The sequence below is a fragment of the Myotis brandtii genome, unplaced genomic scaffold (assembly GCF_000412655.1).
Source record: "Myotis brandtii unplaced genomic scaffold, ASM41265v1 scaffold1218, whole genome shotgun sequence".
Taxonomy (NCBI): Eukaryota; Metazoa; Chordata; class Mammalia; order Chiroptera; family Vespertilionidae; genus Myotis; species Myotis brandtii.
In genome coordinates, this window is record NW_005354247.1 from 37,750 (window position 1) to 56,047 (window position 18,298).

The window sequence follows — 18,298 nt, forward strand, 5'->3', positions numbered from 1 at the left end:
GGAAGGACATCCAGTCTAATTAGCATATTACCCTTTTATTATTATAGATAGTTTGAGGTTCAGCCTATTAGCCATGACTGCATAGAGCCTGGGGCATTACTATCACCCATGTAGTGCTAAATGAAGTGGCCTATTGTGTATCCCCTATAAACAGCTTGTCAAGAATAAAAGGCAGTAATGTCACATCATGCTTGCCTCCTCCTACATTTAGGAATACTCACAGCAAAGGGCTGCTCTTAGAAAAGGAAAACATACCTTCTGCAGTATTAGGATGTCTCCACTCATGAAATTACAAATTATGTATGAGTGTCATGGTTCTGGATTTTATTTTTAAACCTGACCTTGAGCTGATTTCTACTTGCCTGTACAGAGCTTTTCTTTCTCTTGATCAATTTCACACATTTCCTTACATCTTTTAGCTAAAAGAATTTAAATTATTTGATGGAAACATTCTTGCAAGCCAGCTATTATTCAAGAATGGGTTCTGGAAAGATCTATTAGTTCCCTAGAGGTCACACTTACACTTAAGTGGTTGTAAAGGAAATAGCTGAGGTGGGAGAGAAGAACTTGTGTAAGAGAGAACTTTGTACGACATCGTTCATTTAACAAAGGCAGATACTCGTATGAAATGTTCCTTGACTAACCAGCTATTTCCTTAGGACTCTGAAATGTCACTGCTTCCTCCTGTGTGTAGAAAGGGCACTGAACTGAAGAAAAGGGTGCATGGTTTTGAGTCCAAGTGGGTTCTAGTCCTGATTCTTCCTGGATATAACTCTGCATAATCATTTCATGGCTCTGCTTCGGCTCTGTTTTCAGTGTTGAATGGGAAAATAAACATACGTCCTACTTCACACAGTAGCTATGAGGCATAACTGTGCAACTTGCCTTAAATATAGAACAGGCTCTAATAAATGTCAACAAGTCCTGTAGAGTATAAAGCACTAAGAACAGTGTTGTTAGTAACATTGTTTCTTCCATGGAAATGAGCCTACTCTTTATTAAACACTCACCTTACTGAAAGTCCCAAATACCCAGATTCAAAAGAGAGGGCATGGAATTACATCCCAAGGGGAATAAGAAATTATCTAACATAGGCCAACATCTCTGAAGTGAGGTGCCCTGAGAGAGGCTGGTTTTCATAAGCTTGGTTATATACCAGGACTCTGGCCACTGAGCCTGCTTCTCCACAAAAATGTCTGTTTTCCTAATAAAGACAAATAAGGACCAACGGGGGCCAATCCTTCCATGACCAAGACCACAGGCATAGAAAAGCAACGCTCTGAATAATTCAGAACAGTGGCCGTGCAGGCACAGAGCCAAATGGTAGAGAGAAATGTTCTGGGAGCTTACCTACTTTTTAAAAAATATGTTTTTATTTATTTCCGAGAGAGAGAGATATCAGTGATGAGAGAGAAGCATTGATCAGCTGCCTCCTGCATGCCCCCTACTAGAGATCGAGCCTGCAACCAGGGCATGTGCCCTAACAGGGAATTGAACTGGTTCATGGTTGTTTAACCATTGAGCCATACCAGCCGGGCCCCTTGTGTTCTTCTTTATTTCTTCCCCATTTCTTCTTGACAAGGTCCACTGGTACACAAAAAGGACATCTCACATCTCTTAATGACAAACACATAAGAATCTATTGATAACTTTGTTGGACTCCCTTACACTATTTAAGAAAGCAAGCATACATGGAGACTGAGAGTCAATTTAATGTATTATTTATGGTGTATTTTTTCCTTGCCAAGAATAAGAATAAACCAGAAAGAGGAAAAATAACAAAACTGGGAGACTGAAATACATACTGCAAGATACATACAAATCTACATATAATCCTCGTGTGCTGAAAGATTTTCTTAACAAAAAGATTGCATTCCAAGTTGCTGCTAGTTTTGATGCAAATGTGGTATGTACCATGGCCCACAAGCCTATGGCTTCAAGTAGGTAGAGTACAGTCATCACCAGTTATTCTTTGTTCAAGATTTCTATTTCAGAGTTAAGCATGCCTTGGTAGCAATAATTGTTATACTTAGTGCAAGTAACCCAAACCGAGGAAAAGACACTGTGGGAAAAATACAAAAGATTTACTCTACCTAGCCTAGCAACTCCTACTGAACAACATGTACCCTGCATATTTACGAGCTGTGGCCCGTGGTTGTGGAAAATTCACTACAGAATTAGAACCAACACTGCGTGTTACATTTAGTATACAGCATGCCTTTCCTGCTCAGAGCAAGAAAAATCTGCTACTCAGCAGATCATGAGACCGATGGCCTGGCAGCAGCAGTGTGGTGGGATGTTGTTCTTTTTTTAGCCCCCAAATGAAAAATAATAATAACAACATGGTTGACTATCCCGATTAAATTCCAGTCCAATTCAAAACTCATCTTCAGAGCTGTCAGCTAAGAGCATTACTCGGTCTTGCATGCTGTTGAATTCTCTCTGCTGGAGAAAGAAAACAGAAAAGCATTAAAACCCCTTCCGCTGCAGAGCAACACCGAGGGACGGGCCCCCTTGAAAAGACACACTCGCGAGTGAACAAAGCCAAGGCGGCAACGCTCGCAGCGAATCCCAAACCACTGGGCACATCCAGACCGTCCGTGCCTCATTAAGCCCCGTGTGCTTTAATAAGCAAATTAGAAAAGCAAAGAATGTTCTGAAATTGAAGAGTTTTTGCTGTCGTTGGTGCCATACCTTTCTTTTGTGCCTTTTGAAGCCATTTCTCCTTCTGCGATTCATCACCTTAATGCTGTAGAGCGCTCCCAGGATGAACAAGGCTCCCGCTATCCCCACCCCTACAGGCACCAGCATCCCGGACATATAGCCAGCCTGCAGAGAGAAGGAAACCGCATTAGGACTCTCAACAGACCCCTGCCCTGGGTTCCTCATTTCTGCTGGATGGCAACAGGTTATTAGACACCGTGAATTCTCCCATCTGCTTCATTATAAAATAAAATAGCATTTAGAATACAGTTACTTTTGGGGGGAGAAGGCAAAGGGAGAGAGGCGTGATGGCTATTTTGGGATATTTCCAATACTTAGAAGTATTACCATAAATCAGCCAGACCTACTGGCACCTCCAGCTTTGATTATGCACATTTGTCAACATCAGGTTTGGGTGACAGAAATACTAGTATAATTTGTATTAAAGATGGATGAAGTAAGCCTCTCAGAATGCCAGGACTATTAAAATGCTATAAATTGAAAATGTCAACCCGAGTCAAGCTCTGGGGTGAGATGGGGGGGAGGAGAGTGCTCTCTGGGATGCTGTGTTTCCTGGAGGGCAGGAGGAGAGCCTTGACATTGGTGGGCTGCTCTCCCACACTCCTAGTGGCATTACAGCAAGAAAGGAAAGAGAAATGTGCTTGTAAGTGAGTGCAAGGTGCGGGCTCCTGGAAACAAGCGGGAAGAGGAGGACCCGCAGAGGAAAGAGGAAGGATGTTAGATGTTGGAGCACGGGGAGCAAAGACAGGGATGAGGAGAAAGTGTGCACAGAGAGTGGACGGATTAATCTATATGAAAGGGACAATCTGCCCAGTGGACAAGACCAAAGTTGGGGTTGGGAGGGAATTCTGAGTGTCCCCAGCCCCAAAGAAAGGAAGTGGCAGAGAAGGGCATAAAGATTTCTGCCAATAACAATGGTGCCTCCATCAGCAGATGAGGGGATTAAAAAACTGTGGTTCATCTACACAATGGAATACTATGCTGCGATAAAAAAGAAAGAATTCTTACCATTTGCAACAGCATGGATGGAACTGGAGAGCATTATGCTAAGTGAAATAAGCCAGTCAGAGAAAAATAAATATCACATACTCTCACTCATTTGTGGAATATAATGAACAACATAAACTGATGAACAAAAACAGATGTAGAGACAGAGAAGCATCGATCAGACCATCAAACCTCAGAGGGTAGGTAGGGGAGGGTGGGGGTAAGGGGAAGAGATCAACCAAAGGACTTGTATGCATGCATATAAGCCTAACCAATGGACACAGACAACAGGAGGGTGAGGGCATGAGTAGGGGGGGTCGGGAGTGGTAATGGGGGGATAAAGATACATATGTAATACCTTAATCAATAAAAAATTTTTAAAAAATAAAATAAAATTCCTCATTAAAAAAAATAATAGTAATAATAATGGTGCCTCCGAAAGTGCCTGCAGGTATCAAACCCATGCATGTCTCCAATGTCCCCAAGGTGTCACTGTGGATGCCTCAGTCCTAAGAAAGCAACGTGATCTCCACACATCCCTGGGCTTGGGTAAGTAGCTCCAGACCTACCCAAGCTCAGGGTAAGGCCATCACAGTAAGGGTGCTCCCTGCATCTTGGCCAATAAGACACCCAAGGGCTAGAGGAGGATTACTAACTGGAGCCCTTTCACGGGGAACATGACCCTAGTCTGCCTCCCGAGAAGGCCCTTTCTGGAAGCTACCCAGACAAAATACATGAACAACTTAAAACTTTTAAGCTGTAATACGTACATCAGATAGGCACTATGTTAAGGGGGAACTATGAGTCTACTCATTTATTTGACTATTTCTCCAATTTCTAATATAGCACAATTTTCAGTATTTTTCAGAAGAAGCCAAGAACAGAGAGAGACAGAGAACAAAAGTTTTCTAAAAAGTGCTGAAATATGCAGTCGGTGACATTTCCCCAACATTTTTAGGAGTAAGTGAAAGGAATAGACAAGGCTTTGCAAAAGTGCACCCCCTTCTGCACAGCTGGCTCGCTCACTGGTTCTGCTTCCCACAGTCTTGACTTAGGGCAGAATATAAAAATGTTTCCATTGATTTGAGAACAATGGCATTGTTCACCAGCATACTAAGAGTTTCTACTTAGAGAAACAAAGCCCAGTCATTTTTCAACAAATCACTATGCTTTGCATGAACCCAAACTTTTTTTAAAGATCTTCCAGGTCTACTTTAAAAACTTTATAATTTTCCATGCAGGAAAATATTGAAAATTTTGGGACTCTTACCACAACTATGAATTTTTTTTAATTACCATTCCCAGTACATGGAAACATATGTACATGTTGAAACATGATCAACTTTAAGCACAGAAATTAGACTTTACATTCAAAGGATGCTATCTGAGCTTTTGGAAGTTCAGCTTGACTAACTTCTCTGTGTGGGTCTCCTTAAGCTACGCAACTTAACCCCAATTATAAGATGGGAACAAAGCAACCTACCCCTTTTCAAACCCGGCTAACTGAAAATAAGCTCTCCTTTGAGAAATGTCCATAACTTGTTTCCTGCAGAAATGAAGACAAATACAATAAATGCACATAATTTCTAAGTGATCACTTCTGCCCAGTACCTTTTCTCGGTTCAAAATTATTGCTTGTATATGTGTCTGTACATGTAACACCCTGAGGACACAACTGCACTGTGTATGTTCCAGCTGAGAACACATAACTTGAATCTAATCACAAGGAAATAGTAAAAAACTAAAGTGAAAGATATTCTTATTTTTTTTAAAAAGGACTATATTCTTTTTCTTTAAGTTTAAATATATATTTTTTATTGATTTTAAAGAGAGAGGAAGGGGGGAGAGAGAGAGAGAGAGAGAGAGAGAGAGAGAGAGAGAGAGAGAGAAACACCGAAACACCGATTTGTTGTTCCACTCATTCATTCATTCATTGGTTGTTCATTGTTTGTGCCCTGATTGGGGATCAAACCCACAACCCTGGTGCATTGGGACGATGCTCCAACCAATTAAGCTACCCGGCCAGGGCAAAAAGGACTATATTCTTAAAACATGTCAGTGTCATGGACAAAAGATGGCTATAAAAAAATGTTTCAGATTGAAGGAAACTTCAGAATCATGACAACTAGATTCTGTACTGAAGGAGAAAACTGTTTTTATAGAGAACATTTTGGATTTATTGAAGGAACTGAAATATGGGTGCCAGATTAGATAAAAGTACTTCGTTGATATTAAATGTACTCAAACTGATAACTGTATATGTGAGCTAACAGAATGTTCCTATTTGCAAGAAATACATATTGATGTACTCAAGATACAAGCACCATGATGTATGTATGTTTTCCTCAAATGGTTCACAATGGGGAGACAGATTTTAACTTGGCTACCTATTAATGTATTTTCAACATCTACATTGTGCCAGCAAATGAGGTAAAATGTTAAAAACAAGCGCATCAGGTGAAAAAGTAGATATTCTTTGTAATATCCTTGTTCTTGTATCTTTTCTGTAAATTTGACATTATTTTCCAATAAAGTTTTACATTTTTAAATAGACTGTAAGCCAAAATAGTACTAGACACAGTTGGTTTGTGCTTGTTTTACATTTATGAGAAAGGTACCCTTCCCTAGGATAATGTATTTGCTCAAAAACATCTGTCTTCAAGAAAGCCATGAAAAAACCAAATGATACACCGTACTGACAGTGCTCTTAGGATTTCTCTGCAACAGGGGTTGTCAACTTGAGCATGCATCAGAGTCACCTTCAAGATTTGTCCAAATACAGATTGTTGGGCTCCATTCCCAGAGTTTGCGACTCATGGTGCCTGAGATTTTGCATTTCTAACAAGCTCCTCGGTGATGCTAATGCTGCTGCTCCAGACCACACATGAGAAGCACTGCTATGAAGTATAGTCTGGGGCTTCCCTTTTCTGGACAATTTCCTACAACTAGAAGAAATAGAATGAATGGTCTTGGTGACATAACAACAGAGCTGGTCTTTAGTACATAACTATGCATCTTCAGTTTTGAGAAGCAATTTAGATGTCAAAAAATATATCAATAGGGAGCCAAGTGAGGATTTGCCTAACAAGCACCACTAACTTGGACATTAACTAGGAAGAAGGTTAATGATGGAAAGAGGATAACAGTTGTCCCTGAATATCTATTTGCCCTTTCTTCTAGAGCAATAGCACTTCCAGTTTGAGCTGGATACAGAACAACGATGACATCTTCCTGCTTCCATTCAGTTGGGTATGACCATGTGATAAGTCTAAGAGATGACACGTTAGTGGCACATGTAACTTCCAGGACATGCTCTTTAAGAGGGGAGGAGAGCCCTATCCGGTTTGGCTCAGTGGATAGAGCATTGGCTTGCAGACTCAAGGGTCCCAGGTTCGATTCTGTCAAAGGCATGTACCTTGGTTGTGGGCACATCCCGGGTGGGGAGTTTGCAGGAGGCAGCTGATCGATGTTTCTCTCTCATCAATGTTTCTAACTCTCTATCCTTCTCCCTTCCTCTCTGTAAAAAATCAATAAAATATATTTTTTTAAAAAAAGAGGGGAGGAGAGCCTTTAGGACACCCCCCCCCATTTTAAAAGGGGAGGGATGTCTTAACCTCTCTTTTCCTCCTTTCTTCTGGCTAGAATATGGATTTAGCTAAGTTGAAACTGCCATCCAGGGCCATGAGATGACCTTGAAATGAAGGTCAGAATGTGGAGCATCAAATAAAAGGAGCCTGAGCCTTCACAGTGTTGCTCCCCATTAACCCTTGACTGTTACCTCCAGACTCATAGATAGGATACAAACTTCTATCTGGGCTAAGCCATTGTCATGGGGGTTGGTTATCTGTCACTCATAGCTGATCTTAATCCCAACTAATAAATAAACAATGACAACAAAAGAAACATTCAGAACTTTTAAAAACATCATTCTTTCTAGAGCCCAGCTAACTAACAGGGAAACCAATATTGGAAACAATTAAATGAAGCTAAACTGAGAAGTTAAGTCCTGGGATGGCAGAAGAGCCAGTTAAATATGTAGTTTAGTTTTCAGTTCTAAGATGTTCTGTGACTTTCTTCAAAGAGGCAATGGTTTTGTTCTTAAATAGCTTCTGAAGATAATGACTAATAAGACTTTTATAGGTGATAACTAGCTAGATGAAGAGAGAGAGGAAGGGAGGGAGTGAGGAAGAACTACATATATATGCATGTGTATACATATGAATGTATATATCAAGTAAGTGCATAACATTTCTCGTGGAGGAGGAGATATATGGGAAAGATTAGAGTGAGTCCCTTCAAAATATGAAGATATAAGGCATTAAATAAGTCAACCATGGTGGGAGTCTCAACTATTGTTCTTCCAATTTTTTAAAATTAAGACATAGTTGAAACAATTACTATGGGGGAAAAAATGAATAGAGGGCTAAAATTTTTCAAAATAACCCAGAAAACTAAAGTCCATACATAAACTGATTTCTCTTGGTGAGAAGGACCAGGGAAGGTGCCAGGCCTTTGAGACAATATCAGAAGGAAGTGCCCACAAGAATAAAACAGCTGCACAGATTTTTAACTGGAGTGGCAAAGCTATATATACACACAGGTAAGAAATTTTGCAAGATCCAACTTCAAAACAGGCTACATGCCAAAATTTGTTTTCTTAAGTCTATTTTTTGTCCATTCTTGTAACTCAGAATACTTTCTATAGAAACAATGACATATGGATTCCTAAATTAAACTACCAGCGCCTGTTTACTTCTCACTGCATATTTTTCCCTGAAAAATAACAAGAAGCACTACCAATGTAAATACATACAGCTCTAAACCTGTGAACTTTTCTTCCCGCAAAATCTTGTTCATCTTACCTGATTGACATCCCTGAGAGTCCAGTGGTCGGCAAACTCATTAGTCAACAGAGTCAAATATCAACAGTACTTCCTTCAAAATAGACTCGCCCAGGCCGAAAACTGACTTCTGCGCATGGGCCACGAAGTTTCAATCGCACTGTACGTGCGCCCGCACGTGGTATTTTGTGGAAGAGCCACACTCAAGGGGCCAAAAAGCCGCATGTGGCTCGCGAGCCGCAGTTTGCTGACCACGGCTAGACAATTGGACCCTGTGTTACAAATGCCAAAATGGCCTCTACTAAACTCAAGAGGCTTAACATTTTTCAACATCCCTTCTAATATTTATAAACACAAATAGTCTCATTCTCAAAAACTATATTTGCTAAATTTTACTGAGAGGCAGAAAAATAATAGTGAGGAGAATTAACATAATTTATCATGATAATCACAATTAGTTTTATTCTTGCATTCTTTAACATTGAGCTACAGCAAAATAAATATTAACCATTCAAATATGGAGAAAATTGACCCCAAGTAATAAAAAAGATATGGAACGCCATCAACAGAAGTATATTCTAAGATAAGCAAATTAGAGGTAACTCAATATCTGGAAGTTGATAATATTTTCATTTAACTAAACCCCCAGTTAAATCTGAGCTGGGCTATGGGAATGGGATCTGATGCAGGCTACAGCAAGGAATTCAAGACGCCATCAGTATTTTCACAGGAAATTCCAATTTAAAATTACAAAGTAACCAACAATGAAAACTTGGGCAGTGTTGAAAACCAAAAGAAAATGAAAAATATGAACCTGGAAGGAAGTTAATATTGTCAACCACTAAGTGGATGGCAGAATTAAAGCAAGAGAGGAAAATATTTTTCTATATTGGCCATTCCAGCTCATTATCATTTAGTAAGTAGTGGCACTGTGAAGGACTACATAAAATTGGGTTTAAAAAGAGTGGTCAGGTATCCAGGTGTTTTTGGGCCACCCCCCACTATAGTTTAAAGGTGCCCATTCCATCTTAAACTTTTATTTTTAAATCAAGTCTGCCCATGGGTCAGAAGAATCAGTGCCTTCCAAAAGCTAAGATATTTCTTCCTCATAAAGGAAGATCAGGCTTACCATAAAAGAGCCTTGCATTGGGACCAGAAATGCCCAATAGCATGGGATTACAGTCCTGAAATTCCCTGGAAGGAACTCCACCTTGATACGTTGACAATGGTATTGAGTTGAACATGCCTCTTGTATAACACTTACTCCTTAGAGCAACATTCATTCTTAAGGCAACATCTGGTATGCTCAATCATCAGATGTTGCCTTAAGAATGAATGCTGGCCCTAGCCAGCTTGGCTCAGTGGATTACATGGGATTACAGTCCTGAAATTCCCTGGAAGGAACTCCACCTTGATACGTTGACAATGGTATTGAGTTGAACATGCCTCTTGTATAACACTTACTCCTTAGAGCAACATTCATTCTTAAGGCAACATCTGGTATGCTCAATCATCAGATGTTGCCTTAAGAATGAATGCTGGCCCTAGCCAGCTTGGCTCAGTGGATAGAGTGTCAGCCCGCAGACTAAAGGGTCTCAAGGTTTGATTCTGGTCAAGGGCACATACCTCGGTTGCAGGCTTGATCCTGGGCCCTGGTCAGTATGCATGCTAGAGGCAACCAATTGATGTCTCTCTCTCTCTGTTTCTCCCCCTTCTTTCCACTCTCTCTAACAATCAATGGAAAAATATCCTGGGGTGAAGATTAACAAAGAAAAAAAAAATGAATGGTGCTCCGAAGAGTGTTATACAAGAAGAAACTTATAAGGAAGACCTTTTTTGCTCAGTCCTGAATCTTTGCATAGGTTATCAGAATCAGAATAATGAATGAAAGCTCCATTACTTTGAAGTATTTGTATCTGCCAAAGCCATGTCCTCGAAGGTAAATCTGAAGGAAGAAAATACTTCTCTTACCTTGTCTTTTAGTTTTTCCATCCAGCTTCTCACTAGGGAAAATAAGAGAATAAAATGTAAACAGCCATCATTTTACTTATATTTCATTGTGTTAATTCGATAACATTTAAATAGCATTAAGTTAATCTGATATGATACCTTATTGTATGAAATACAGTAAAAGAGTCAACAGTATTCATGTAAGAACAGAATAGCCTGGTTCTCAATTCTCATTTATTTAAAAAAAAAAAAAAGGTGACAGGAAGCACATTGTTAGATGAACAGAGAATATTTTGGTTTGCTAAATGTATTTTTTATTATTATAAAATGCCTTGGAGGGAAGTCTAAGGAAGGAGAGAGGAAATCACCTTTAAAATATCAAGTTCATTTCTTATCTGACATTTTCTCCTGAGCTGTATTCTTCATTGTTTTCCATTTTTAAGTTCACTGGGAATGCTACACTTGAATCAATGTCAGAGCAGAGTAAGGTAGGAAGTGGCCAGGGGCAGGGCAAGGTGGCCCAGCACTGGCTCCAAAGAGAAGCACTGGCTTTCCCATTTGAAGAAAAACTTGACCAAAGGTGAGAGAACAGAAAGTATTTCTGAAATATATCTAGCTTGCAAAGTGTGCCATTCCATCACAACTTAACCACTAAGAAAAAAATAAAAGCAATAATCAAGTAATATTTATAAAAGGCGACTGGAAGGGATTACATCCACCATGAAATGTTTTATAGACCATTCTTACAACCATTTGGAATTACATGTACCAAGAATAGAAGGAAGCATCAGTCAAAATGAAGACATGTTAGAATGACCATGTAAAGAGTAGTTTAAAGTTACTGGTGGGATTTTTCATCCCCACCTGACTTAAAGCTATAAAACTGAATGAAAATTCATTTTTAAAAAGCATCAAAAAGGAGAAAACAAGACAAATACATCCTCATTTTACATATTCACAAGCACTGGCAATTAACACCCAGACATCTTTGCAGGGAGCATTATTCTCCTCATCATACCAGGTAAATTCCCCAGTTTCCCCACCCAGAGGCGTGTTCCACGCAGCATCTGGGAGAATTCCCAGCAGCAAGGAGCCCCAGCAATAATCCACTCGGGAACACCCCCTTTACTGGCGCTCCACTCACCCGTCTCACTGAAAACTTGGACAGTGTTGAAAACCAAAAGAAAATGAAAAATATGAACCTGGGAGGAAGTTAATATTGTCAATCACTTCCTCCCAGTTTGCTTTTAGGGAAGAGTCAAACTAAGATACTCGTCTAATTCTGCCACCATAGGCAGGTGTTCCCTTTGCCATGCCAATTTTATTTCTTTAAAAAAAGAATGTTAACTTTATTTATGAACATGTGATTTGTGTTTATACACATGCTAATAAACAAAAAGGAAATAACTGTTTTCAAGAAATAAAACTTCATCTGAATTAGTTTAAATACTATATAAAATGTACTTTATACAAAATGTGTTACATTAATTTTATTTATTTTGTACATTAAAATAAGCTCTTAGAATGAGCAGAAGGAGCAAGGAAGATAGGCAAGCTGGCCAAGCTCAAGGCAGATGCCATCTCTATTTATCTAAGTTAATTTTAACTGAATGACTAAGGGCTACCTGAATTTGTAAAATATACCCTTTCCATATAGCATTGTATAAGATGTATTTCATAGGTGGTTCCACTTAGCTCACATTCAATTTTGAAAAGGTTATAAATACAGTTTCTTTAATAATCAAATTTTCAACCTCATTTATACCTTTAATAAGGTAGGAAACTTTATTTTTATCTTAATCAGTGAAAAGAGAAATGTATGTTCCATCTAAATAAATAATAAAATATCAGAGCATAGTCTTTTGCTCGAAGCATACATAACTAAATTTCAATTACAGTATTTCTACAGTATCAATAAATAAATGGAGACCAGCTCTTATTCTTCCTTGTTATTTATAATCATAAGTGCCTCTTCTAGCCCAAGAAACAGACAAAGCCATTTTCCAATTTACATAATTACACTTAAGAATAATAAAACTTACCAAGTTTTAAATATTGTTTGCATGTTTTTTAAAGGAACTTGAGTTTTTCCAGGTTTGGATTAGTCTCTAATGATGCTAAATTTACCTGCTTTAAAATCACACAGAACCCCTATCTATAATCATTTGCTCTTCACATAATTACAGAACAGCAAGATCCCGATGAATAGAATGACCTACTTCTCTGCATAGGGCTAAGTAGCAGTAATCATGCATCTAAGAAGCAATTAATTCTGAAGGCTCTGCACTAATATTCACAGAGAAGGGTGCGAGAAGCCGATACCCTAATCTCAAGTTTCAAGTAACATTAAGTAGATATTTCGTTAACTGCAAGCTAAGAATGATACTAGATATCTACTGAGAAGATGCAGTTGAGTACAGGACTTTCTCTTTGCATCTTACCAGTAGGTATCTAGTTATGAACTTCAACCAAATGGCAATACAGGGTGCATAAATGAAGAAGTGTGTGTTTCTTTCTCTTCCCCAAAAGAGAACCATGGTATCCACTATTGCTCACCAAGGGAAAAACAATTTGTCAATATTCCTCCTCTTTACCTAATGATGAGGAAAAAAATGAAAACAAAAAGTCACTGTGCTTTGCATAAGACATCCTTGAAAATTCTGTTGAGCACTGAAGTTTCTGGTCTCACTTTTACACTCCCCAGCATCAAATCCACACCCAGGGGACCTGAAATTCATCCCAACTCACCATGACAGGTCTCTCTTCACATTTGCACTACCCAATTTTCAATTGATTGGTGAAAAAGAAAAAAGTTTAGTATTCAGGCTTTATTTTTAATAGAAAGTTTGCTGTTTCCTGAAATGCAATATTATGAGGCTCCCAGTGCAAGGTCAAGTCTGTGAGTTGCTTGCCAGATCCACTGAATCTACATTTTGTCATCTCATGTGAGGCTTTAACAACCATAAAGCCCATCAGCCCTAGCTTCAGTCTTCCATTATCAATTTTATGTAAAGTTATAGACCACTTCAGCTTTAAGACAGGTCCTCACACACCCCTCTTCTTTATATAAATTTTGGGGCTTTCACTGATAAACGTCATGGCTTGATTGTAGGATGAGGCAAAGAGAAGCCTGGCTATTGACTAGGTAAGTTTGAAATCTCGTGTTCACTGATGACCTTTATCTAAGCTTTCTGACATGATTCTACGTAATCTACATGAAGCTCCCACTTCCCTAGTGTCATGGCTCGGCCAACTGATGAAATCAATTAGAAGTGGAGAGCTGAGTGAGTCCTAGAGTGGTTTACAAGGCAGCTTCAGGGTTTGCTTCCCAAAGTTCAAATTACCAGTTTATAATGTGTCACTCCTCATCATAAATAATGGGCAAATAGCAAGCTGCATGCACTCTCAAGAGAAACTAGGGCAAATCTTTGGTTAAGAGCTCCTGAGAATTGCAGTTAACACTCGAAGACAGAGCTTTTCTGCCATCTAAATGGATTACTTCAAAGGTAAGTTAGAGTGCAGGCAGCTCTGGTGGGGTGGAAATTGTTGGCAGGGGAGGAGGGATTCAGCAAAAAAAAAGAGAGAGAGAGAAAGAACTCATGGATATGGACAACAGTGTGGAGGGAGTGGGTGGAAGTGGAAGAGGGTATAGAGGGGATAAATGGAGATAGAAAAATTTTTTTTAAATAGAGGGTTCAATTCCTGGTCAGGGCATATGCCCAGTGTGGGGCATGCAGGAGGTAGCCAGTTAATGATACTCTCTCATTACTGATGTTTCTATCTCTCCCTACCTCTCTCTGAAATCAATAAAAACATTTTTTTAAAAAATAAAATGTGCAGCATTGTAAAAAACAATTTGGCAGTTCCTCAAAAAATTAACTATAAAATTACCATATAACCCCACAATTCCACTCTTAGGTATATATACTCCAAAAATTGAAAGCAGGTCCTTAAACAAATATTTGTCCCATTATGTTCATAACAACACTATTCACAATAGCAAAAGGTGAAAACAATCCAAATGTCCGTCAACTAATGAATGGATTTTTAAAATGTGGTATATACATATAATTATACTAGAGGCCTGGTGCACAAATTCGTGCATGGGTGGGATCCGGCTGGCCTGCCCTGATCAGGGCCGATTGGGGGCCAGGCAGGGGGGAAGGGCCGCGAGAGGTTGGCCAGCCAGCCCCACCACCAATCAGGCCAGTTGGCCGGCTGCAGTATGCATCATAGCAACTGGTCATTCCGGTCGTTCTGGTTGTTCTGGTCATTCCAGTTACTTGGCATATATGCATAGATAGATAGATAGATGGATAGATAGATACAATGGACTATCACTAAGCTTTAAAAAGGAATGAAGTAGTGATACTTGCTACAACATAGATGAACCTTGAAAACACTATGCTAAGTGAAAGAACACGAGGTACTATGTGACCCCTCCTGGAAGCTGGGTAGATGCCACAGAGAACAGAAAGGATGGGATTCATATTCCAACTACACATACTCAACTCATTGTGCCTCAGGCCACATGCGACAGCCACCTGCTGCACTCCCTATTGGAGCAAACACCCAAGTCAGCCTGCCTGGCTGACTAGAAAACAGGAGTTTCTTCTTATTGAAACATACAAAATATAACATTTCGCACTTAGATTATTTCTCTGGAGTAATCATAAAATGTATAATGTCTACTGACAGGCAAGAAACAGAGGAACCAGGAGCAAAGTCTTACTTAGATTTCTTACTTGATATGTTTTTATTTAATTAGAAGAATCCAATATATTTTAGTATTTAATAGGTACCAAGTATTGTGTCAGGAAATATCTATGAAGGCTTATATATTTATAAATTAAAATTAAGACTGCAGTTATGTTTAAAAGAGAGGAGGAGAAATTGAATTGCATTTTTTTTCAGCAGACATAATTAAACCCCAAAGCTCTGAGCATCGATTAGACACTAGAAATAAAATGTGATTATCCCAGAGACTCATTTCCACGCAAACACTTTTATGAGTTATTTAACTGCGCATGGCCTTGAATTAGCCATCAACCAAAATGGATTTGTTTTTACCTAGTAACAAACCTTGAACCCACTTATGAGTTACTTATGAAGAAGCAGCCAGAGAGCTTTCATTGAATTGCAAGATAACCATCTACATTATTAATAAGTTTATTTTCTTCTTAATGTAGAAGTCAAAGGCCATCAATGCTAGGTGACAAATGAACACCAAGAGAGCCTAAGCAAACAACATCCACTTTCTCCGTGGCCCAGCATCACGGAGAAACAGTGTTCCAAGATGTGTGTGAGGTTTTCTGTTCACGCAGAGCATCTTCAATAGACTTCACAGAGAACTACAGCTACGGTGAACATCTGAACTCTAAGAGAGATGCTTCCAAAATTTTAATGCAGTTTACGATAGACTAACAAAATGAAAGTCAAGACCCAGTCATTTACACAGAGCCAAAAAGAAATCAAACAAGAATAATTGGAATAGTCTTCCCTGTCACTGTTTCCTCCCACCACATACTTCATAGGAAGCTGCCATCATGTTTCATCTTAGTACCACAAGAGCCCCTGCTTAAAACTCCTTTAAAGCAAAAAAATGGGGGGGGGGCTCTAAACTTCTTCACATGGCTTACAAGGTCTGCATGATTTCAGTTCTCACAACAAGCTCAATGCACCTCTCTCCAGATCTTCACACTTACTCTAACTTCTGTCTCCACCGCCTCTTCTCCCAACTCACTCCTACTCACTCTCTAGGGTACTATTCAGGGAGGTCTACTCTGACCCCTAGACTAGCTCCCTCTCCTGGAGCACCCAGAGCGTCGTGTTGTTCTCATATTGTTAATATCACCTGCCACATGTAATATAATCATGATTGTCCTTATTTAATGAGTGTCTTGCCTATTAGCCAATTCAACCCTCTGAGGTAGAGAATATGTCTGTCTTGCTCACTGATGCAGCTCCAGCAACACAGAGCCTGGCCCAGGGTGGGGACACTCTCTGTTGAATTAATGACTCATCTTCCATTACAACACATTCTTGCAAGGACTGGGGCCAAGCATACACATGTGGAGCCAGGTAAAGGACAACCAAGCTAATATATCTAATATGGTCCTACTGAAAACTATCTGTAGGAAGGGTTCTTAACCATTTTTGTGCAATGGACCCCTCTGTCAATAAAGATATGGACTCCTTGGAGTAATGTTTATTAAAAAATCATAAAATAAAATTATAAAATGCGAAAGAAACCATTATATTTAAATTCCACTATCAAGCCCTGGCCAGTCTGGCTCAATGGGAGGCAACCAATCGATATGTCTCTCTCATATCCATGTCTCTCTCTCTCTCTCTCTCTCTCTCTGCACATCCTCCTTCCTTCCTCTCTTCTACTCTCTCTAGAAATGAATGGAAAAAATACCCTTGGGTGAGGATTAAATTCCATTATCAAGTTATTTTTAAATTTGTGATACTAGAGTAAAAATAAGCCTTTTTACTCTCTCCTTAAATAAGAAGGTCTAGTGGCAGGTCTAATTACTACCCCAATCCCAAAGTAATGATGAGCATAAGTGACATTGAGATATCTGTGATAACTACAATGTGATCGAAAACTATCTGTAATATTTGTTGTGAGAAAGATACACTGCTATTACTGCTGTGGATACTGGCTACACTTATTAAACAAAACACTAAAATTCAGTTAGAAGTTAGTGAAAATAAGGATGTAATTTTGACCATCCAAGGGAGATGCCCATGAAAGCCACGGAATTGCACTGCTTAGCTCTCCTGCTGTGGAGGAGTATGGGTAGGGATAAGTTTGTTTTACATTGAGAAGAATACTTATTATCCCTACACAGATGGCCATATGGGGTTAAGACCAAGGACTAGCCTTCCCTTCACCGATTCCCGGATCCATAACCACATCTGTGCAGTGTCCATGTGTTCCCTGGCTGCTCTCAGACATTGACTACCTGATGGTGGGGTGCCAGTGCAGCCCATCCCTGAGGGCTGGGAGCGGGGGGGTCCCCTAGTGAGCAATTTTGGCTCAAAAATTCACAGTCAGCCTGGCCAAATCATTCTCAGAACTGAGCTGTCATCTGGGTCTTTTCCTACCCAGTCTTTCTTCCGTCCCCGTCTCCTTTCACTGAAGCCAAACCTGCATTGCAGTCAAAGCTCTCCCAACCTCCTCCTGCTCCCTTCCCTTGATCCTCCAGGTGTTTCTCCCATTAAATCTCCCACACACATAATCCCATCTTGATTCTGCTTCTTAGAGAATCTGAACACAATTCCTTTTAATAAGGAAAAGAAAATTCTATTTAGCTGAGTTGATTCAAACCTGGTTATTCTGAAGATTGTTGGGCACACTGTATCTACAACACTTTACCAATATCTACTTCCTGATTTCAGAAGAGTTTTACAGAGAATTTAAAAAAAAATAACTTTCCCATTAACTCTTTGTCAGCTAAAGGAAGGGTCATATAGGGTTAAGACCAAGGACTAGCCTCCCTACACAGATGACAATGGCTCATTAAGGAGCCTGGAACAGAAAGAAGAGGGCTGAGGCCTGCAGCCAGCACAAAGACTTGGTTTAAACACTATAATGTGAAGGAGACACAATGTCAACCCTTCGGGACACACTGCTTCTCATTCTTGAGAATCCTTCTGACTCAGTACTATGGGATAGGACTCCTCATACGCAATAAAGAAGTCAATATACTGGACTAGAGGCCTGGTGCATGAAATTCGTGCACGGGGGGGGGGGCCCTCAGCCCAGCCTGCACCCTCTCCAATCTGGG

The 18,298-nt window shown here is 39.7% G+C and overlaps 1 protein-coding gene across 1 annotated transcript in view; it reads right to left on the reverse strand.

Annotated features, from left to right (window-relative positions):
* Positions 1 to 1,705: 1,705 nt before the first annotated feature.
* Positions 1,706 to 18,298, reverse strand: part of LOC102243007 (chromosome unknown open reading frame, human C14orf37) — a 110,651-nt gene continuing 94,058 nt past the window's right edge. Inside the window, exons 6-8 of the mRNA XM_005858758.2 lie at positions 10,524 to 10,555; positions 2,695 to 2,829; positions 1,706 to 2,445 (exon numbers count right to left, since the gene is read on the reverse strand). Coding sequence (XP_005858820.1) covers positions 2,377 to 2,445; positions 2,695 to 2,829; positions 10,524 to 10,555 — 236 coding nt within the window. The 3' untranslated portion in view covers positions 1,706 to 2,376. The remainder of the gene's footprint in view (positions 2,446 to 2,694; positions 2,830 to 10,523; positions 10,556 to 18,298) is intronic.